Source organism: Anser anser (genome assembly GCF_964211835.1).
Source record: "Anser anser genome assembly, chromosome: 2".
NCBI classification, from domain to species: Eukaryota; Metazoa; Chordata; class Aves; order Anseriformes; family Anatidae; genus Anser; species Anser anser.
Genome location: NC_139721.1, coordinates 23454181 through 23478338, shown reverse-complemented (window position 1 = coordinate 23478338; position 24158 = coordinate 23454181). Strand labels below are relative to the sequence as shown.

Genomic DNA, 24158 nt, shown 5'->3' with positions numbered 1-24158 from the left:
GCAGAGAGGCTGTGTGTGCACGTTGTGGGGTGAAATGGGGTTTATTCACCACACATAGCAGAAGAAGAGAACTCAAAGATAAATCTCCCGCTAGCCTCTCCCAGACAAGGCTGTGTTACCAGAAATGGGGCTTCCCTCGCTTTGGATTTGAACAGAAGGAGCATAAAGATTGGCTTGCAAACAGGTGGCCTTGCTGTGCATGGGTTTCTTATGAAGATGAGCTGTCCCCACAAGTGTCCCGCATTCAGTACTCTGCTCTGTACTACCTCATACCTTTCTCAGTGCCTGGCATCTGAGTATCAAAAGCTACTGAACTACTTATTACCATTTATCATTAACAACAGTGTCATTGTTACTGAATTCTGGGGGGAAAAAAAAAAAAAGAAAAAGATGCAGTTCATCATTTACATGCCTCTACAAGACTGGTTCCAGTAACCTGTGTCAGGTTTGCATAGCCCACGGCTCAGGGTGCAGAGCCAGCCTGCCCTGCCCTTAGCACTCAGCTCGCTCCAGACTTCTGTCATCCTCCCCATTTGATAGTAGAAAGTATTGTCAAAGCCCGTGACACCTCCATGTCATCCAGGATCTGTGATGTGTCATTAAGAAGAGGAAGAAAACTTACTGGATTTCAGCCAGCTCAGCCCCAGTGAAAAAAATAATAATAAAAAAAAGACCTCTTCCTGGTCTGCAGGCAAGCGATGAGTGAGTCATGTGGCATCCTGAGAAACACAGCTCCTGTGTGACAGCTCTGGAGAGGGAGGAAGCACAGGGCAGCTGAAGAGGATAAGAGGCTTTTGGAAGGTCATCAGTGCAAGTGAGTCACAAAAATATGACTCACTCTGAGAGATACACATGCAAATCCAATCAGCGCTGGCAGTTCAATTTGCACACGCTAGGTTTGTGGAAGGACTGCTATGCAGAGCCCACTGAGTAAAAATATAAGTTGAGTGCTATCAAATCACGTTGTTCACCTCATCACTGTCCTGTGTGGCTACGTGGGAAGCAGAAAGCTCCACAGGGGGCTGCTTAGTTCCACCAGCCTTGTCCATGGCATGCTGAGGATCTGAGTCCTGCTCCTCCACGTGTTCTTGCCGCCTGTCTTCCATCCAGCCACTTTGCTCCTTGCTGCTGGCCAGACTGGAACCTCTCCTGCTGGCAGAGGAGATGTGAGCATTTTGCCTAACCAGCTATAAAATGAGTGCAGACTCCTAGGTCTTTGCCAGGCAGACTCCTAGCTCTTTGCTATCTGGAGCCAAGTGAGCTCCAGGAACAAAAACAGCTAAGTTTATGATCCTGCGGTAGGAATATTACTGCAATATTTTTTTTCCTTTATACTGGGAAAAAAAAAAAAAAAAGTATTTGCAATAAGGATTAAAAGGATAGGAGTAATTTCAGATTTCAGTAAAAACTTATACACTGGCAATTTTCTCTGTTCAGGCAAGAATAGGAAGACCACAGACTATTCCGGTCATATGGAGTACATTGATTTAATCTCAGATTGAGTGAAAAGGAGTATTGAAACCATGCATGTGATAAATGGAGTCATCACGTAGTCACCAGCTAGGCTTCCAACCACAGGACACGGAGGGGTTCCTGTAATTTTCTTGATGATGTTTCAGATCCCAGCCTGCTTGTGCTCTTTCTACTGGGGTTTGCTTCAGCTTTCTGAAGACCACGAACGCTCAGTGACAATACTTAAACAGCCTTATCACGGAGGAATCCAGAACTGGTTTCTGTTTATTTTTTCTATTGTCCCTGAGGCATTCTGCATCTGCAACACCTTCTCTGGTTTGTCATGATCTGACTTGTATGCTCATTTTACATGGTAAACCACAGCCCTGCCAGTGTGCAGCATCCTATGCATGGCAGTGAGGTGTCTGACTGTACTCATATCTCTCTGTATTTAGAGAGGTGTAAGGAAGAACGCTTGTATATGTGACCTGCTCGTTCAAGTAAAATTGGGGATAAAGAGGTGTCGGATCACTTACAGAATCCCTGCACAAACTTACAGTCACTGCAGCAAGCAAAGTGACTGTCCCATGCTTCTCTCAGGCTCATATTCATATTTATAGTAGTATTTCATTTTTTAAATGCCCTGGTTTGTGTACAGAGCTCTGGAGAGCATGACTCACTCCACACTACTCTGCCTGTTCTTTCTACTCCTTTGTTCCTTGGTATCACAAGACTAAGGCAAGCATACAATTTACAGGGCGTCGTGGAAAGCTTCCTTTATGATATGGCCTTTCATAAAGGCACAGAACAAAAAGATAGGAGGCTGAAATTTCTCTAGCAAAAGAAAGCTTGATAATCATATCTATCTTTTTTTTTTTTTCCTAATAATTAGCTTGTTTATTTGTTTTCATGGAACTTGCTGTATTTATGCTCCCCTTCTGTTCTCAGTGTCAAGCCAGAGCTCTTAACCAGTCCAGGTTCAAGAATTTGCACAAATGTATGGCAGGAAAATTTGTATGGTTTATCTTCTGCACATAATGATAACTCCCTTCTCTTTGCAGGGTTACTTGATAAGCTGCGTGTGGAACTGTTACCGATACATTAATGGCAGGAACAACTCAGATGTGTTGGTGTACATTACCACCAATGACACTGCGGTAAGGGTGTTAGACCACAGAGAAAATATTTGTCTGATATTGTGTCAATATCTCTATTTTCTATTAATTTCTAACTCCTTAGTTCGCCATCTTCATTCCTTCAAGAGTCCTCCTCTGTTGGTTATGTTTAGACTTGAGTTTTAATGGCTTGGGGTGCTGTTGTTGAAGTGACACCTGTTGCTAAAGTACTGGTTTTATTTTATGCACGGTCTGCTAAAGAATCAGTGTTAGGCATAAACTACAGCTGATCTCATGGGCCCAGGAATGCCTCCAGCCCTGAACTCTCCAGCTGTGTGATAATCTCATGTTAAGATGTGAGATGGCACAGCCCCCACTGCTGTGTGGGATGAAACGGGTCATTTAGCCTGGAAGACCACACCATGGGATGCCACAGCTGGAACTACGATCAGTTCAGGGACTGATTAGGACCCAGGGATGCCATGCTCTACACCTGCTGTGAAATGTGAATTTAGCTATAGAAACTGTGATTTAGGGCACTCAGCACTCAGTGGTAGCACTTTGCACCAACACAGAGAGGATCTAAAAAGCAACACAAGTTCAGTGATTCATCTCCCAATGCATGATGGGTTTTGTAAAGTAAGGAGACAACAAAACAAAGAGCAACATGAAAGAAGTGAATAAACAGATTTTAACCACAAAGGATGGAAGATATCGGTTCACTTTATAGTATCTTAGTGCTGACATGCACACGTGCAGAGTACTACTGCTAAGCAAAGTCTTGCTGGTTGTAGAAGGCAGTGAATGAATGCAGTCCATGGAAAGAGCTAGTTCTGCTTGCAGTGATCTCTGTGGAGCTGCCCCACATTGAGGGCAGTGTGCCAAATCAGTCCCTGGGTGACACCACTGGTTTATGGAACAAGTTTATGTAAATTATGTCTTTACGTAATTTATATAACCGAATGACAGCAGCATGATCGTGGTTCTTGGGATCATCTGGGTAAAATTTCAGGACTGCCCTCCTCAGGTTTTCCAGAAGCATGGGTGGTCTCCACATGCTGAGACATTAGACCAACAACTTAAAACCTTGAGAATGAGTGACTCCTGTGTGGATTCAAGGGCTAAAAAACTGCTTTCACATGAAAGCTGTAATTCTCACATGATCTCTAGCTCTAAGAGAAGCATAGGAAGTTTTACAGGCTACAATCAGAGCTGGCAAACAGGACATTTAAGTATAAAAATATGGGTTTATTGAAAGCTAAGACATATTACTATTTTCTTAACCGGAATCTACTTTGAGTAAAATCATGAGTTTTATGTGAAATAATTTTGATAGCTCTTTTTTTCAGCCTGTAGGTTGTTGTAACTCATCTTGAACCATTGCTAACTACACAAACCACAGCACTGGCAGGCTTGGCAGTGGGAGAATGTCAGCTGAGCTATCTAGGAAACTAAATTTACCAAGGCTTTTTAAGACCTGGGTTAAAAACACATGCTCCACTGCTTCCTTTACAGAGCAGAAGACTTTGGTTTTTAGACATGCATGGCTATGAGAATTTATCTCAGTACTTTTGTGTTCACTATAAAATTACATGTTTAATTACCAAAGTAATCTGAGCTGCCTCCTCATCTTTGAATTTCTTGTGAGTGTTTCTGTGGGGAAAGGAAGCCCTTTCACCCTGTTTTACATATGGCGTATTCTTGCACTGAGAGTTTAATTTAACTTTGCTTATCTTGATCTTAAAACACAGCTACCGCACAGGCAGGTTTTGAGAAAGGCTGCATGTCCCTGGCTAGTGCCCTGACCATTGGACATATTTTCCTTCCCCAGTATTTACATTCTCTTCATGTGAACGTGGCCAGAATCTGTTGCTTTCAGCTACAACGTATTTGTTCATTCCTCGTAAGCTCAATGGGATGATGTTAGATCAGGTCCTGTAGAAAGCGCTGTGTGGGAATTTCTCAGCTAACCATCTTCTTCACCACAAAATTCTGGTTCAGGAGTACAGAAAGGCTCAGGAGCAATGCCACTGGAGAAGAGTTTCTCAGGCCCTGCTAGAGAGGCAGGAAGGGAGAGTCACTAACAGTCTGGTTTTTGAACGCATTACTTGGGATGGAGGCAAGCCTCATGCAAAGCCATGTCTGAGTGCTTCTCTCTGGCCAGGATGAGTTCCTTCACCTCCAGGTGATGCAGTCAGGTTCCAGCCCTTGCACATCTTTCCCTGACGAACTCCATGGCCACCTGCCAGCGCCCTGCACTCAGGGATGTGATGGAGGAGCTGATGTACTCCTGAGCAGCCCTTCTTTCTTATGCTCATTGCTAAGCTTCAGCAAGGAACAACAGAGTTTGTAGGGTTAAATCATCATCCTCCTGTGCTTTGAATCAGAAGATTGTTATTCCCTCCCTTCATCCCCCAATCTGAGGACTGAAAAAGATTATTTTTTTCACAATGCATAGGCTGAAAGAGATCATCAAAAATCTCTTTTCACATAATTTTTAAAAAGTAAACTCAAGACAACTGGAAAAAATGTGGTTTGAAAACAAAGCATGGAAGAATAAGACTTAGAATGTTGAATGCTGAGGACCTTTGAGAGTTTAGGATTCTTGAGTAAGCCTCATAAAATGTGAAATGTTCTGATAGGTCACTGCTGTCTGCTGAATTGTATAACATTCCCCCAACACTCAAGTGTATTTATGTATGAAACGATGGGTTTGATGATAGGAAACTTCTTTTGGCAAGGCCCTTCACCCCAACGTGCTTTTTAATTACAAACTACAAGTTTCTGAAAAAATGTGGGTTAATCTCTGCCCTCTACTTCAAAAGAAATGTATCATTTTTAGAATCAAACCTGCTGCCTGAATTCCAACAGAGCTGTAGGTCCTAGCTGTAGGGCATATTCTTGTATTCAGGGATTTTTTTTTACACATACTTGTCACCAGCACTAGTTAAAAGAATAGCAATCCATACAAATGGAAGTAAAAATCTGAGCTTAAATATGGGACTGGGCATAATAACTACATTTTAGTGTAACAAGGTTTAAATATATCCTGATACTTCTAAAATCTAGAGATCAGGTCCCAGCTATTATTTCCTAGTATCCCTTGTGCTATATACAATGTGCAAGTAATGCCTCTCATCTATACGCTGCACCCAAGATATTTTTTTAAAGTTATTAAGTTTTCAATTGCTAGACATGGCATTACCAAAAACATACATACTTCATACAGGCCAACTGTATGAGGTTCAACAAGGCCAAGTGCCGGGTCCTGCACCTGGGGCACAACAACCCCGTGCAATACTACAGGCTGGGGGAAGAGTGGCTGGAAAGCTGTGCAGAGGAAAAGGATCTGGGGGTGTTGGTTGATATCTGGCTGAATATGAGCCAGGAGTGTGCTCAGGTGGCCAAGAAGGCCAACAGCACCCTGGCTTGTGTCAGGAATAGTGTGGCCACTAGGACTAGGGAAGTGATTGTCCCTCTGTACTCGGCTCTGGTGAGGCCGCACCTCGAGTACTGTGTTCGGTTTTGGGCCCCTCAGTACAAGAAGGACATCGAGGTGCTGGAGCATGTCCAAAGAAGGACAAGAAAGCTGGTGAAGCGTCTGGAGAACAAGTCTTTTGAGGAGCAGCTGAGGGAACTGGGGTTGTTTAGTTTGGAGAAAAAGAGGCTCAGGGGAGGCCTTATTGTACTTTACAATTACTTTAAAGGAGGTTGTAGTGAGGTGGGGATCAGGCTCTTCTCCCAAGCACGGAGTGATACGATGAGGAGAATTGGCCTCAAGTTAAGCCAGGGGAGGCTTAGGTTGGATATTAGGAGAAATTTCTTCACTGAAAGGGTTGTGTGGCATTGAAACAGGCTGCCCAGGGAAGTGGTTGAGTCACCATCCCTGGAGGTCTTCAAGAAACGTGTAGATGTAGAACTTCGTAGCGTGGCTTAGTGGTGGACTATCAGTACTAGGTTAAAGGTTGGACCAAATGATCTTAGAGTCTTTTCCAACCTGAACGATACTATGATTCTATTTAGTATGGAGTTCAGATATGGACTGGAGCACAGGTTTTTTTACTGTCAAATTTGAAAGATCTGGCTTATATATTAGGATGATTAGAAATTCAAAATCTCCCTGCAGTTATGTCAATATGTTCAATGAAGCTAAGAAATTTACTGCTACAAACATTGTATTACTGTGCCTTACAACAAATCTGGGGAGAGCTGTCTTTGAAAAATATGTTAAAAAGGACATGTACCTTATTTCTATTGTAATTTGCACTCAGGGAAAATAAGTGTCAGTAAGAGATCAATAACAAATCATCAGCAAACTCATCCTTGAATTCAAAATTCTATGTACCAACAGGATTTATCCTGAAAATGGAAAAAAATGGGTAAATCCATGTTCTCTAATATCTACAATTACAGACAAATTGCCATAGAAAATTGCTTGAATCACATTTGTGTTATGATTGCTTGATGACTGCTGTGTGCCACATTTTGAAGGGACACCCATGCCTGTTGCAAGAGAAGATGTGTCAGCTACTATATTTATTCTTATTTATTCTCTGGTCTATTAAAATCTTGGCAAAATCAAATTCTTGGATGTTCCATTGACAGATAAATATGAACTTACTTATAGCTTCATAAAGATAATTATTTTCCCTCTTCTGATGTTTGAATAGGGAGTTGCCTGTTTTACCTGCTTGAAAATATATCTAAATTCAAATTTAAATGGAAATATAAAATTCCTGACTGAGATTTTCTCGAGAAAAAAAATCAGATCCATACTAGCTGGGATGTCGTGGTACAGAGGTAAAAAGGGTCCATAGTTACTTTCTGACTGCAGCAGCTGTGAACCCTTCTGAGATGCTTGGATTACAGGTCCCTTTCTTACAAAAGGAGGAAACATCTTTAATATAGAGCAACAGTGTTTGGTTCAAAAGAGCAAGAATCTGTGATTTTATTTAAGTGGCTCTCCAATCCAGCATGTTGTTCTGAAAATAATAACCAGATTATCTTTTGTTTTACTGCATTTCTTAATTTACCACTGGCAAAGCGCATAAGCACACCTGCACATCACATCCAAACGTGATTAGAAGAACGGGCAATTCCTTAAGCACAGTTGCGTGGGCCTGCTTCTTGTTACTTACTTGCTCCTTGGCTCTGTGCGTTTGGAAGTCCTTGGTGGGTCTCACAATGAGTTACTCCGTTTCTATCCAAGAGCAAGCCCGTCAAGAATCTGAATTCATGTCGAGTGTATAGGTCTCAACAGCAATACTCCTTCATCTTCTTGGCTGGCCTCATGGTGGAAAACTACAGGTGTTGCCTTCCAAGAGACGAGCTTTTGTCTTGTCTGCCCTCACACAGAACTGCTCTGCCAGTCCTTGTCACCAGCACTCCCCTGCATATGCTCTACCTTCTCCCACAGTCCTTCTGAGATCCTCACTGCAGGGATACTTAATTTTTAAAAAATTCCAGTTGTCTCCCTCCCTTCCTTCTTACTGTCCAATTCTCATGCCACTAAAATACATAAGAATAATTTCAGTGTGGACTAGTTTGGTGGGAAAATTCACAGCACAGAAATTTCCAGTTAGTTCTCCCTGACCAAACTGTTTCTTATAAATAACACTTGTAGATCTGTACTGTAAGTAACCTGATAGCTATAGTTATTAGCTACCAGATAATCTGATTTTTGTCACTCAGTGTAAGTGGTTTAAGCCATACTTTTTGCAAGCGTGCCATCTGGAACCTCCTCCCCACTGCTGGCTGTGAATGGGATGCTCACATTACCCCTGTGAGGTGAAACATCCTTCTTCTGTGGCCCCTGATCTAAGTTTGACACCAGAGCAGTGCACCCAGGTTGGCTCCATGAACAGTGTGTGTTATGGGGTGGGGGGACCAGCTGGTGCCGGGCTGGAGAACAGCCTGGACCCCAGCCGATGGGAAGACGTTACCCTGTTATGCCCAAGGGGTTGGTAATGGCAAAAGCTGGAGGTCCAGCTGTGTACCTTAGTCACAACAGCCTCAGGGTTGCTCAAGAGTACGTTATCATCTCACCCCTCTAAGCTTTATTCCAGTACTGTAAAAGATGGCAGTAAGGTGGCTCCCACGCAACAAACCATGGTAACCTGAAGGTTACTTTTTCTACTTTCCCAATCTGGGATTGCTTTTTCCTGCCAAGTGCTTCGAGCACTCCATGGATGAAGATCAGTTTTCTACACTGATTTAAACTGTGACTGCAGTACCCTGGAAATGACTGTCCGATTTGGAAAAATTGCCAAGTTATGAGTGTGGAGGATTACCCAAAGTTAGACATTTTGTTCTCCGTAGGAGGAATGGCTCCTTTGTTCTCTTGGACAACCGGGGAATTTCATTATTTTATTTTTAACACTCACCATAGCCAATCAGTGGAAGCCAACCTGGTCATGCTGCCAGTGAGGATAAAATGTAAAGCCGTAAATCTCTCCTCAAATTGGGATTTAGATTCTTACGTACTTTACCAAATTGCTCTAATGGATCCTATCTGACATACATTTATCTGCAATGGTTAATAAGTTATTTGGTAAGTTATTCATTTTTGGTTTTGCTTTCAGCACAGATACAGTTCTTTTGTGGACATGACATCAACCGTGTAGTTTGAAATTAATCTGCCAACACTCTTCTTTCGTTTGTTCTCCCTTTCTCAAAGCAATAGGAACCTGTTTGAGAAGTGCAGAGTTCGGTCTTTCATTCCTGCTGGATGATTCCTCTGAGCAGAGGCAGGAATATTCTTTGGTGAGGTTGGAAGAGCCACTCTTTGTGTTATTGTCTCATTCTGCATGTGTGGAGGGTGAGTAGTTTCTGTACAGAAGGAGAGAAGGATCCTTAGACGCTTGCCAATTAAACAGACAGAAATGTGAGATGGAGTCCAGAGGCAGCCAAACGGTGCCCAAGAGTTCTTGTTTCTGATAGGCTCTTTGGGACCTGTGATTTCCAAATACTGAGCCAGTTTTGAGAGAGTACGTGTCTGAGTTCAAGGTACCTTTGAGAAAATTCCTGCTTTAAAGGTATTTTCCATAATGCAGCATAAAATTCCTAGAAACTTGGCAATGCTCACCAAGGAGTTGGTCTTGCATGGTGGTTTGTATGCATACCGTTATGGCTGGGCCACTACATCAGAGGCATCTTTTTCCACTGAGTAGTAACCATGAGCATACTTTACAGTGAGCACACACCACAAATGAATACCGCTGCCATGACTCACTCTCTGAGCCCTTCTCGGAGCCTCCGGCTGCGTGCAGGCAGAGGAGTTCCCACCTTCCCTGGTGGAAACTGTCTGATAAAACCTGCAAGAGGGAAAGCAGGTAAAAACAGGAGGCAGAGAAGAGGAAGAAGAAGCAGAGGCAAGAAAACAAAAACAAAAAACCACAGCATATAAGCAGAACTACCGAGCACTTGAAGTAAAGGCGGTAATTAGTTAGTAGCCACGAGTAATAGTCTGCATGTGATCTGGAAGTGTTGCTTAAGGGCTGGATCTGTTTCTTTGCAGAATGGCTCTTACGAGCTTGAATTGTACATTCCCACAGCAATGTCTTTAATCAGAGAATCTTCAAAGGGCTCAAGTCCCACGTGGATGCCAGCATTCACGTCTCTCTCATGTGTGCGTGCGCTTCCTCTTCTAATTGATTCCAAGTTGCAGAAAAGTATCCTAACAGTCTGCTTCTGCCAACAAACAGCTATACGGCTGCTCCAGCACTTCACTTTCTACCTGCAGTGAAGTCTCATCCTTTTTCAGTTGTCCTTTAATCTTAATGAAGAGATTTTGTTACTCCTTCGTCTTTTTTTTTTCCACCTTTCCCATCTTCCTATCATCTATACACAGCTCTTTCTTCCACTGCTTCTTTGTTTATGCAAGGATTTTCTCTTAAATTCCAGCATTCCCTGAGGTCAAAATTGCTTTATGCTGCCTGCTTGCTCTGCTTTTTTGGGCTATTTGCTAATCACAGTTTTTGTTACAGGTCTCACCTATCACTTACTGGCTGATGTTAGAAGCCAGCTGTGCTGCTCAGACAGGCCATTAATGGTGTCAATTTGGGGCAAATGCCCTCCAAAGATTAAAAATAAGGTTTCCAGAACATTTTCACTTGTCATTACAGTCATTACACTTACACTTACATTTACTTACAAGTTCAATTAGAAATCAAGATACGTGTTTATCTATTTTCCCCAGTGTAATTAAAAAATAAAAAATAAAAAAAATCTAGTGCTGTTTGCAGCTCTAAGAGCTCAAATACTGGAATTACTCTAACACATGAAAATCAGTAAGAAGTTTGAAATAGAAAGAGATAAATCTGTTTTCACTGTTCATAATTAAATTTAAAAAGAAAAGACATAACAGAGATGTGTAATTTGAATCTTCCAAATCTTTTTCAATTCACTAATTAGGAGTGTTGCAATGTAGGAAAAAATAGAGTGTTTATAAAGTTGCAGAGTTTCTTTACAGACCCTTTTTTTTTTTTTCCCTAGCAGGCTCAATTCATTACCATCTGGCGGCTGCTGTTTTGTGGGCTTGAAAAAATGAGTTGAAGTCTTAGGTATAATTCTGAGGATATGTATCAGTGCGGCAAAAGCTGATGACAGCTTAAATCCTTACTGCCAAGGATATACGGGTGTACAAGCTGAGCCCTGTGTGAGTTTTCCAGGACAGGCTCGAGTTGTAGTTACACTGTGCAGTGAAGAAGAGGGGAAGCCTGAATCCGCCCCAGCAGTGTTGTGCAGACCAGCAAGTGCAGCAGGATGCGAGATGCCAAGCCCTGGCAGCAGTCAGCCATGCTGTGGCTGTATAGCCACAGAGCTGGCCCATGCTGGAAGCCCTGCTCCTCTGCTAAGCTGCCTTTCATCTTTAAAATTAGCTCCGCTTTTGCATCACACCCCCTTGTACAGCGCGAGCCTGGCCATTGCCAAGTGGAGGAGCAACTCCTTGCATGTCCCAGATATTTTAGCCCTGAGCCTCTGTGCCAAAACTCACCCAGCACCCTAAGCTGTGTGGATGCAGAAATAACATCCTCTGTAACTTGGGTGGGACGGAGCTGCCGCCGCCGGCAGTTCAGTAGGTGGCATTGTTCTCCTAGAGATTGCACTGAGGCGGTGCTCAGCACCGTATCACGGGGGAGTACAAGCAGCTGCAGTTGTTTTGCCGAGGGTGTGACAACAATCCAGAAGGCTGACTTCCTGCAGTTGTTAGCTTCTGGTGATTTCTGGACCGTTCTTCCAGTCTGCCTTCGTTTTCCACAAAGGCGATAGCTTCCAGTAGAGCAACTGCTTTCTTGCCAAGCCTCCCTCAGGACTCTTTATGGACATAGGACTTTCTCCACTGCAGCCTGCCCTGAGCTGCACAGCGCTTACGGTCTCAGTCCTCTGTCTATTGAGCAGTGAGAAAAGCGATGTCTGCTTTAATTGGACTCCGTGACAAACCCTCCTTAACTCTGGAAAGAACAAGGCTGAGCTGTCAGTCGTGTGCCAAATTTAGATGTGAAAAAAATCACGAGAGCTTCTGTTTGACAGGTGCTTTACAAATGTGATTTACTAACATTAACAGATTTCCACATAAACATACGGCTTTTCCCTCAAGCTGTCAGTTCATCACCTTTCATGACACCACTGCTTTGTAGTTTTAACACAGCATTACAATAATTCTGTTATAAACAAGGGCTTTCATTCAGCTTTCACTAGGAAATGCCTAAATGCACTGTGCAATATATAAATATTTTTTTTTTGTATTAAAATAGTAATTGGTGAAAAATATTTATGGAAGACAGAACTAGGCATCTCAAAGTCCCATATCTTACTGCCCCCAAATGTTATGATGAGATTTCTACCCCCAAATTTTACAACTGGCCCATCTCTCTGTTGTGGTGCCAAAGACCAGTGTTCAATCACCCCACATCCCTGGGCAGATAGGGAGGTAAAAATGGTCCATCTGGTGAGATGAAGATAAAATGGAAGCCTTTCCAGCAGTATCTGTAAAGCAAGAATATCTCCCACGAGATGACCATTTCTATTAAACAATTTGGCTGCCCTGTGTGAGCTATTTATAGGTTCCCATCTTTTTAACTCTTGAGTGGCAGCAAAATGTAATTATAAGAGGAGACAAGGTTGGAGATGCATGTTAGTAATTAAAAAGTCCATCAAAAGATTAGTGTGCTCTCACAGTCTCTGCGCTCAGGACAACAGACCAACCATTTGGTACACAGGGTTGTAATATACTTCTCCAAGTCATCAGTACTGGTGACATGCAGTCAAGTACCCCTTAGGAATCATATATTCATCCAGCAAATGCTCATTTTGAAAGCATGAAGGATGTGCTCTGTCCACGCACGATCATGATGCACGACAGGAGGTACAGCAGAAGAGGGCTGGCCAATATGTAGGAAAGGCTTTTGTGGCCTGAGGTGAACTATCACTCCATGCCTTTGAATGGGGAGGGTAATTACACCATTATTCTGGATGACTTTTATGAGGTTGCGCACGATGAAAAAAGACAATAGTTTCCTCAATCCAATTTTCTTCCCACGCAAGAGCAATCACAATCTGTCCCTAAATATTGCTGTGTCCTAGTAATATATACATTTATTCATCTATCTGTAGCGCTGAAAACATTGTGCTGCTTCATTGCAGAAATCCATAAACGCATGTAAAGTAGCTGAAACAGTGTCTTAGAGAGCTGGTGGCTTGGAGTAAATAAGCAGTTTTGAGAAAGGAAAAAAAAAAAACACAAAACAAAACAAAAAATACCAACTCTAACTCTGTACAGATGATTTTTCAGCATTGAGGCCTACTTTTTGTCTGAATGGAATTATGAATTATCTCAGAGCTATTCTGCTTCCAGTTAGTCCATCTGTAATCATTCTAGCGTGGTTTCTAATGGAAATGCACACATATAAACATACAAACTTCCTGTCCATGTCGGGAGGAAGGTTTCCTGGGATTTATTTGACAAATAACGAATCATGAAACACTTAAACAAATTGTAATTAACTAGCATGTTTGGGGCAAACTTTTCAAGCAAATGCAGCTGTCAATAAAGCAAAGAAAAACATTTCCTATTTGATATTAAATACTATTTGGTTCTGATATGAAGCTCTGGTCCTATATCCAGGGCTTTTTTAACTGGGGATAGGGGAAGGAGAAAAAGGCAGATGGGAAGTTTTTTTTGTAAACATTGCTCTCTTAACTTCTTCAAAAACAGTTCCTTTGGTTGCACTCATGTGACCAGGGCAGCCCTTTACACTGTAAACAGCCACCTTGAAAGCAGATATTTCTAAGCAGCAGAGAAAAAGAATTGCTTCCACAGGGCTGTTGATCTCATCTGGAAGAACATAGCTAATACAGATCAAGTGGGAGAAAGTGCCTGGTCCTCTCTTGAGCACGGAGAAAGCTTCATTCAGATGGAGGTCAGCTCCCTCCTCAGCACCCCTCTTGCTTCTCTAACTTGCCTGGTCTTGACCTTGCCAGTAATGACCTGCCCATATATGCTTGCTCTGTCTTCATTTCTTTTATTAATAAATTTCTTTTATTTAAGAAGTTTCTTTTATTAAGACCTCTTGCTCTTCTCTTTCTTCAACATCCACCACTAATCACTGTGGTCTGCATGGACTTCTCACCTAATCCAGCAGAGCTGTCCATACATGTGCATGCTCAGCTGCAGCTAAAAAAGCTAAGCCCTACGTCTTTCTCCAGTTCTTACCCTGCATGAAACATTTAATAATTGCTTCTTGCCTTAGAATTACTTGTATTTTCCCTGGTTCTCCACTCTGAGGAAAAAGCTCGCTCTTCACCAGAAGGCTGTCAGTCTTTTCATACAGTCAGCATAAAGTGTGTCTTCATGCTCATGGGTTAAAAGGCTTTTCTCTGAATTCTTAATGGATTTTGTTTTAATACTTCCTGATTCAGTCTCTCTCTCTCTCTTGACAATCTCGGTGTGTGTAATCCGTTGTTCTTCCAGGCCAGATTGTCCATCCAGTTGTATTTTCACCCAAATCTGCTAGGTATGCTAATAATCACCCTAAAAGTTTATGTTAACCCATTTTAATTTTACATTTTCCTCTGTCATCTGACTTCTCAAAAACAAAGCACACATTGCCAACTTGACAGGAAAACATTGCAAAGAGAGAATCATTCTCATCCTTTTCTGCGTGCAGAGTGAAGCAATCAGAAATGCACACAGAAATCTGCTTTCCCCCAGTGACCTTCATAATATTTGTCTCCAACACGAGGAGAGGGCTGTTGGGAGTACCTTGAACCGGACAGGTCATGTCAGCAGCCTTCCCTTCAGAGCTGTTTGTAGGCTGTCTGCTCGCTCCACTGCAGCTGAACGTGGTTTAGGTTGCAGTTAACGGCTTCTCACGGCACCGCAGCTGTGGAAGGAAATCCCTCTCCTCTTGGTCGGGTGAATGACAGGAGAGCAGATAAGTAAGCACGGAGTTAGAGAATGTGATTGCACACTGTGAAACCCACTCCAGACCACACAACAGTAACACCTGTACATTTATCATGCCTTGCGTCTGTCGGTACAAGTAGGTGCTGGGTCTCATGCTGGGATTATTGAGATAAAAAGAACCCAGAACAGAGGATTTTTGCAACTAGGCTTGTGTGGCTTGAGGCTTCATATTGCAATCAAGCTGTCCCTGAACCTGATGCATTAGCCCTGTGCAACATTGAGGAGAAATTTTGTCCTGGATTTGGAAAGGAAGGGGAAAAAAAGGCTAGTCGCAGCAGAGGAGACCTTCAGTAGCTCTTTATTTCAGCCCGCAGCTGTGCCAGCACTCCTCCCGTCAGCACACCGGCGCTGCATGTTGGGCAGAAGTTCCCGGACGAGGAAATTCCTGTGGTTCAGCACTTTTACCCATGACTTGGTCCAGCAACGCTCCGGTGATTCCTGCCCAGGCCCTGCCATACTCTCCATCACTTTGTGGTTACTCTCCCTCCCTTTTTAAGTAAAGAAAGGCCTGTACTCATTGACAATTTGTACATCAGCTGCATGAGAGAAAAGGCTCCTTTTGCCCTCTCTCTCTTTCCTCTCTGCGTATCTGCATGGGCCTCCTGTAGGGATTCCTGGCAATGGTCTGGGTGTCTGGGATGCAAATGTCCCTTCTGCAGGAGAAAGAGAAGTACTGCACACATAGCTGTGGTGGAGAGTGTGGGGTAAACATTTCCAGGCATAGGTCAAATATTTAGCAAATATACATTTATTTTGTAAGTATTTCCACAATTTAGTCCATGTTTCACACAGTCATATGCAAGTTTCACCCAAGAGAGTTTTAAATCTGTCTTTAGGTCTGGAACACTTTTCAGGATGTTTCAAATAATGTGCCTGTTTTACAAATGTGAAATCCTTCTGCAACCAAGTCAAACGATTTGTTAAAACTCAGAATGTCAGAGACAGGACCAGGACTGAATTGCAGTAGTGATGACCCTAATCCTACTCAATCATTCGTTGTCATCTATCCCTCTTTATATATCGTGTATTGATGTAGTGTGAAGTCCTTTAGTGTCAAGGTCTGAAGCTTTTATTGAAAAAACTCTCAGGTGCTGTTTGCTGCGACCCCCTGCAACCTGTTCACATTGCTCCACAAACTCTCATAGTAAAGCTGGAAGTTGCTGCACCTTGGAAATGCTCACCAAGGTTATAGAGAACAGGAAGATGATCACTTGTTTATGAAGTGCTAGAGTTCAAGCACGTATCCCTCCCAAATTCATGAAGTGATACTCTTGTGTTTCACAGCACAGTTGTTGAAGTACAGAGCATTCATAAGGCTGGTCCCAGAACATGCCTCTCACTTCAAGAAGCAGGGATGGGTCTTGGCTGAAGGAAGAGTTCCCAAACACTCGGCAGCAGCTCACACTCCTCTGTATTTCATATGTAAAAAAAAAGAATTTAAATCATTTTACAGTAAATCTGTCTTTTTTACGTTTTTTTTTATCCAACCTGATTGATGCATAGGATGTGTTTGTTTGTTTGTTTGTTTGTTTCCAAAGCTATTCTATAATTTATAATCCTGGATTTACAGACAGGAGATTGAAGGACTGATGCATCTCCAAGCTGAAGTTTGAGAAAACATCTTGAATGCTGACTACCACCATCAGCACATACCATAGAAATTTTTAATCGATGGCTTTTTTTGGCATTATCAAGTACATTTCTGTGCTAGGAATTGTCAGGAAAAAATATAGTTTAGAACTGTCTCTAACAATGTTTGTTTCTAACAAGAAATCAACAAGGTATTTTGCCATGGGAACTCACAAAAGCCTCACATATCTGCTGCCAGCCAAAATATTGTTCAAACCAGAAGCTGTTTTGTGACAATTGTACCATTGCACTCTGTGAAGAGTACAAATGGCTGTGGGAAAATGTTATTCAACGCTCTCTGAAGACACAGCAAGATTGCTGTTAAGTTCAGTGAGTCTTGGGTCAGGTCCTCAAGAATGCAGAAATAATCAATTCATCAAATTTTTAAGTTTACTCACACAGGACTAAGCACGTTTTGTCCTGTAGAAATGTACTAGACACCAAACATATCTAAGATCTTGAGTTCAAACAGGAATACATGCAGCAATAGGATAGAACTTGCACATATGCTGAAGAAAGAAAAATTTCTATTGGAAATTCTGCTAAATGGGGAAACAGCTGCAAAAAATATAGAAGGATTATTGAAATGATGCAATCCCCCCCCAACCCCCCAAAAAAACAACAACTTTGGGCCAAGATTAATTCTGAACTATTTGAATATACAAGTATTTGCGTGTGTTTCTTTTTAGGCATATTTCTAAGCAATAATTTTAAGAACTTCCACTCAAAAACAGATTAAACAGGATGTAAAAAATAAGAAATGACATATGCTTATACTAACTGAATATGTTATAGCTAGTGGGAAACTTATATGGTAATTATTTCTTCCAGAGAAGGTCATTCTTTATCTTGCACTTTAAAATAGAGAGAAGCTTATGTAATACAATTATCCAAATAAGTTGGATGACACCAGCTAAGTCAGGACCAGGATTTCTTATGGGTCAGTTCTGGATTATTTCTGTGTATTATACAAGACTGCTTATCACAAAATGCTTAAATGGTATTGGGAGCAAAGCCCAGCACCCAGGACTCTCTGTCCCACTTAAGCACTAACTATGGGGTTATGGAGCCACATTTTCTCTTATTTTCTCTCCTTCCCAATGGATTATTGCACACTTGGCTTTGCTATAACAACAGAAAGGTGGAAAATGGCCTTCCAACCTGCCCGATAACCTTGTGTCTGAGGCATTCATATGAGAGATGGGCAATGTGGATTCAAACCATCTTGGTTTGGGAGCCCCTAGACCTCTGATCTCACAGTCTCTGGGCAATGCTTTTTATCACTAAACATTATACAAACAGCAAGTAATGTCAGCTCCTTTTTTGGATGCATATTACAGGATGATATTACAATCATCTGTAGTTTTTAAATACTGTTTTAGGGGTTGTGAAAGAAGTTGGGAACTTCTGTCCTTTGGATTTTAGGCGTCGTATAGGACTGGACCCTAATCTTCCAAACGTGTTAGCTGGTCTAGCCATAAAACCCCAGAATTTCACTTCACAGAAATCACTGTGTTCCATAAAATCGGGGCCATTTGTCTTTACTCTTCATAATGACTTTCAAGTGACAATCTCAAACACTCTGTGAGCATTAGTCCCAGAGCATTCAGGGGAACAAACATACATTTTACTCAATTCACAACAAACAAACGAGGAAATGTTCTAATGTAGTGCCCAGGAAGCAAAATGCTTCAGTTGTTTTAGTGCATGTTCTGCCTTGGGGATACCATGGAACTAAAGTATTTTTGACATTCATTAATTATTTTAGACTGCATCCATTCTATTTAGGTTCTCAGATAAAACTGAATAGTGAGTTTCTGTCCACTTTTCCAGCTTCTGAATTCACCCTTTGGCTCAGTGACTGGCTTCCTTTTTAAGTCTCTAGAGAACATAATGTTTTGCCAGAATAATTAAGCAGTTTTATGTCCAAGGAACTTATCTGCTTCCATTAAGCCATGCTGAGATTTAAAATTAAGACAATAGATGAGAAAAATACCATCATCCAGATTTTCATCTCAGCCACTTTGGTGTAAATTCATCCATTAAAATTCTAAAGGAATTCTCTTTTTCTTGAGATTTTTCAAGGTGGTTAACTGTTTTAACAGTAAACAGTTAAAAGCTGAGGTAATTCAGCTCTTATCTTTCTCCCTTTGGCCAAAATGGACTTAACTGAAAGGACAGAAAAATTATTAAGGGAAGTAATGGCCTGAAACTGTTCCTGTCAAAAACAAGGAAAATGTAGTCTTACAGGCAGAGTTGCAAGATTTATAATTATAGTGTTTTAAGAGTTATTAAAATTGTCTTGGAAGCTGAATGATGACTATTTATACTTACAGTTGACAAATGATTAAGTAACAGTAAAAAAAAAACAAAACACCGCACTGAAAGAAAACCAGTCCATATTTTCTTTGTCTAACTCAAACGCTGCTAGGCAAAGGTAGTAATTTTGAATAGTGCTTATTCTGCACTCATTGGTTTTTACAGCTCACAATTCTGTTCATGTCAAGGAAATGGATGATGAGGGTACTCCAATATTTAAACACAAAAATGAGTGTGGAGTAAGCCTGTAAACTCATCACTGATGGAACTATTCACCAGCAATAATAACCCTTGCCAGCAATAAAGTGACCCTAGACCTTACAGAAATTTGAAAACACTCTTTAGCCTTCTACTGTAGACAATTTATTGTGAAACTTACGGACCTCTTTAGTGACCTCCCCAATTCATACCTCACACACGTTGAATTTTCCAACAGAAGTCCATATGCCTTAGCATATCACCAATGGCTTCTCCAAAATGTCTCCTCTAGGTACTCCTGTTTTCCCTCTCTTCTTGTGGAACTGTTGGGAAGACAGAAAGCATTTTCTGGGGCTCCTAGGGGTCATTGACCCACATATGATTTTGGGGTCCATGGAGCAAAGCAGAGCATTCACCTCCCCAGAGCATGGTAAGAGCCTATCGAGGAGGCTCTTCTCCTACCTGAAGGATTTCGTTTCTCACAAGAGTGAAGGCAGCCAAGAAGCTCACTCATATCAGCAAATCCTTCAGGAGACCTATTGCAAATGACAGTAACCACAGTGCTGAAGTAGTAATATTGATGTAGCCACAGTAGTTTTAGGATTCATTGATCTAAAAGAGAGAGGATCAGAGCACAGGGAGAGGTATTGTTCTTTATTAATCAACTGGTAGACTTGGGAAATGGACAGCTTTTTGGATTGAGTCTGCTGTCATTCATATTATGCCTGATGAAATGGACTCTGAACCTAAAAGGAATAGACAACAGTTTGGGGCTGAGCAGTACAAGAATGCAAAAAGAAAGCTAAATCATCACAAAGTGAATTTAATTCATTTTTAGTCATCCGTGGATTAGATTTAATTAATAATTATATTGTTTTATATACAACTAATGAATGTGTTTCAATACGTTTGAGAAACTAGTGCTTTTTTCAGAAACACGAGGATTTTACTAGAGACCCTAGAAAACTGTTAAACTAGTGATCGGCACCAAGGATAGGATCTCAGTTTTAATGTTCTTCACAGTTTACATGTTCTAGCAATGTGATTTACTGAGGTAACAATGTAACACGAATTTATGATTTTTTTTATCACAACATTTATATAAAGTTCTATATGTTGTTCTAATTTCACTAGATAAGTATTCTGCCTTAAGTTGTTTACACTTAATTGTTGACACCATTTATTAAATGCTTATTAAATGCTTGTTAATACAGAGCTTTTTAGATTTTGTAGTGGATGTATGCATCATGTATTACATTTACAAGTTCAAACATATGGTATTCATAAAGAGCAACAACACTGACAATTTCCTTTTCTAAATGGTGAAACTTTTTTGATTAAGGGCTGAAGATGCGAAGGTATCTGTTTTGTAATCCAACAAACATGTGCACAGATGTACTTGAACACACAGTGCATGTTTGTAAACTCACGTAAGGACAATGTGAATCACCCTTGGAACCATCCTACAAAGGACTGATCCAAAGCCTATTTAAATCTATAGAAAGATTCCCACTGATTTTATTATGTCGTGGCTGATGTCCAAAACAGATGACCACGGATGTTTCTTCACAGAAAAAGTATTATCAACTTCTTTAAAAACTGGTGAAATCCTCCCATGGCAAAACTCCTATCAATTTTAATGGTGTCAGGGTTTTCCCTATGCATGTTTAGACATTCAGCTTCATGTGCCCTTTAATGACCAAGAAGTGATGTTGATATATCTGGAAACTCCATTGTGAATAATTGATTTTCAGCTGCATAAAGTATCTCTGCCAATGCACCACAGCTGATATTTTTACACCCTATTGATAGGTTTTAGGGAATGCACACTCATTCTTCATTTAGACATCCATTTTACTCTCAGTCCCTGCTGGGATTCACAAACCAAGTGCTCTTTCACCTTCTCACATGCAAGCTATTTGATGTCAGTGCTGGTGACTCTAAAAAATTGCATGATAGCTAGCATGCTGGCTTAAAGAAGTAGAAGCCTTGGTTCAAATCCCTCCTCTGCCCTGTGTGGCCTGAACTTGCACCTCCCATGTCCTAGGAAGCTGTCTGGCCTCCCATGAATGGGGATGATATATGATTAAAGCTGTCCTAATTTCTATCAGATGTTTAAGTATTTACTCAAGAGCTTATGGTAATGTATGTCTTCCCTCTCACAGCTGAGAGCCCCTAAAGCACAAAACTGGAGATTTATTTAGACGTTGGTAATTTGTTCTCTATTTTCTTTCCTTCTTGCCACCCCAAAGTAAATCTTAGCTATTCCAGTGAGAGATCAGAAAGAGAGGTTTGGGGGACATTCCTCACTCTGGTTTAGCAGCCTGAGCAGTCCTCCAGGAGACATGGTTTAAGCACTCTAGACAGAGGACAGCTGTGGAATAAGCAGCTACTGTCACCGTCAGATTGAAGAAATTCAGGTACCAGCAAGCAGTGGCCTTTGGCTGAAATCAATCTGTCGCTGCAGTCAATAAGAATGAGAAGAAATATTTTCCTTCCTAATGAAAACCAACATATAAATTGAAAAGGAGGAACTTTAAACTAATACTGTTTCATTTTCTAACTAATCAGCTCCTGATAACTCTTTTTTGTTATTTTTTAGCACAAGGACTTTTTTTTTTCCCTTGTAATTTTTATCAGCTGGCTTCTTTTTAGAAAATATAACTTTTTTTTTTTTTTCCTTTCCTGCAGGTGCTGTTGCCACCATATGATGATCCTGTGAATGGAGCTGCTAAAGATCCACCACCACCTTATGTGTCAGCATAAGTGAGAGTGTGCTATGTACCTAGGGAGGATAGCTTTACTTTTCAGACACTGGAGCAATAGTTTGATCATTTCACTTCCAGGGTATAACCTCTATGGGTTATACGTTGCTGTTTTGCTGACATATTGAAACCTAAATTGTATGATTAAAATTCTGTAGATAGTTTTAATAATTTGCTGCAACTACAGTAGTGTGCTGAACTAGTTTCAGAACAATTCTGGGTAGCGATAAGGTTACAGTAGTTGCTGAATAGCTTTGCCCACCATGTCTGACATGCAGTGCTACAGGATAGAGAACTGGCATTCTCAATCAGGTTCAGAGTGTAATGTCCTTTTTTTTTTTTTTTTAATTTATAAAACTTCCAAAGAATTATAAATGCAATTCTCAGATGCCCACTTTGACCTTCAGAATACAGACCAAATCCAAAAAGTGACATTCAGCTTCATTCCTGTTCTGCAAAAATCTATGAGTAAGCATACTTACTCATATGAATAGTGATGATTGCAAGAAGGATGAAAGTTATGTACTATTCTCATCAACCTGGCTAGTAAGAAACCAATTTAATGGGGAAAAATAAGTATGGGAAATCAGAATAGACAAAGCACTCTGTGATGTGTAACAAGGCAGAACCTGTGGTCTACAACGACTCAGTCCCAGCCTGTAACTATTCTAATGGTCAAAACAAAACAAAACAAAACAAAACAAAAACAAACAACTTCTTACCAACTTCTGGTAATTTTCTTTTCCTGCCTATACACCATTTTTCTCTCCAGAAACTTCTCAAATAGCATTTTGAGGTCACAAACTCCCTGTTTTTAAAGTCCCATGGTTAGGTGGCAAAGCTGCATCTTTCGCACTCGATATGCAAATGTTTTCCCATTGGAATGTGCCTGTAAATATCGCAGTGTTCTGCTGGGTGTGAAGTAAATTATGCAGATTCCAAGATATATGTTCCCAGCCTATGGGAAACTTATGCATGTACCTTCCCGGAGAATTAGCAGATACGTTTAGCGTGTTTCTCGTATACATCAGCGTGAGGATTTCAGATTCCTTTTATAACTGAACTGGTTATGCTGAGAATCTTCCTCATGGGACTCATCCATCCACGAATGCTTGCGTGAGGTATTTTTTTTTTCTTCCCCAGAGAAGTGCCTCCTGCACATGTAATTTTTTGTTGCTGACGAAGATGCTACTTCTAACTGAAAAGGATCAGGACAAGGAAATACAATGTCTATCTCTACCTCTCACCGCTCCCCCCTGTGGTGCCTCCTCAGCATTTGGGGTGATTAAGCAGGTTGAAGCAAGGCTGATGCCACTGCACAGAGGAAAATTGCAGCGCAGAGCTGAGGGATGGTTTGGAGGGGCACCAGAAGAATCCAAGGGGCCATCTCTCCTGTGGCTGGGCTGGCACGTGAGCCCACACCCTTCCCAGGGAGGATGTCTGTTCTCGCATGCAGTGCATTGACTCCATCCTGCAGACTGAAGAAGAATGGCGCTTTTCCTGCCTTTTTCTGGAAAAGACCTTTCCAGGGGAACACAGGACTGACAACTTCTTTTCACAGAGGTTCTCACCGTGACAAGTCCTTGCAGAGGCCATGGAAGGAAGGGTCACAAGCTCTTTCTGCCTGTCTTTTCCACACCCCTGGGAAAAAGCACGTCCCAATCTGCCTCTTGGCATCTTACTTTGTGGTTCATTCACTCTGAGTTCAAACTAAGCAATGCTTTTGACTGAACCAACCCTGAAGTCCATCCATTGATCTCTGTCACAGTCCCGTTGCTTCCTTCAGAATAACTCCATGTATAATGATCTCCTTGCAGTTATCTTTGGGAATTAATCTGAATTTAGGGGGTTGGGCTGGCTGGTTGGGCTTCTGAGCTTCGTCTTCTTTCATTCTTGACAGATTTGTGAAGGATTTTAAATAGTCATCTGTTTGAGAAAACCTGGTTGTAAATACATCGCATCTGTGTATACAAACTTCTCTACAATAAAGGGTGTTTCCTCAAAACTGTGGAAATCTTTTTTTGCTGGTCTCCCAAGCACAAATCTACACTGATTCCTCTCCAGTCAATCTGACACGGCAGGATTTTCTCTGTAAATTAAGTAAGCAGCAGTTTTTCATCCAACTTTCCATCCATATTGTGTAAGAGGAGAAAAGAATAGTAACTTTATCGGATAATTTATTATACAATAAAAACAAGAAATAATTGAAGTTTC

The 24158-nt window shown here is 41.3% G+C and overlaps 1 protein-coding gene across 3 annotated transcripts in view; it reads left to right on the top strand.

The window, feature by feature from the left end:
• The window catches only part of LAPTM4B (lysosomal protein transmembrane 4 beta), a 60809-nt gene extending 36860 nt beyond the window's left edge, over positions 1-23949 (top strand). The window contains exons 6-8 of one of the 3 annotated variants that reach the window (XM_083823336.1): positions 2514-2609; positions 21871-21945; positions 23088-23949. In XM_083823336.1, the coding sequence (XP_083679462.1) occupies positions 2514-2609; positions 21871-21945 (171 nt within the window). In that variant the 3' untranslated portion in view covers positions 23088-23949. The other 2 variants (XM_083823338.1, XM_083823337.1) reach the window with 2 other exon arrangements.
• Positions 23950-24158: the final 209 nt, after the last annotated feature.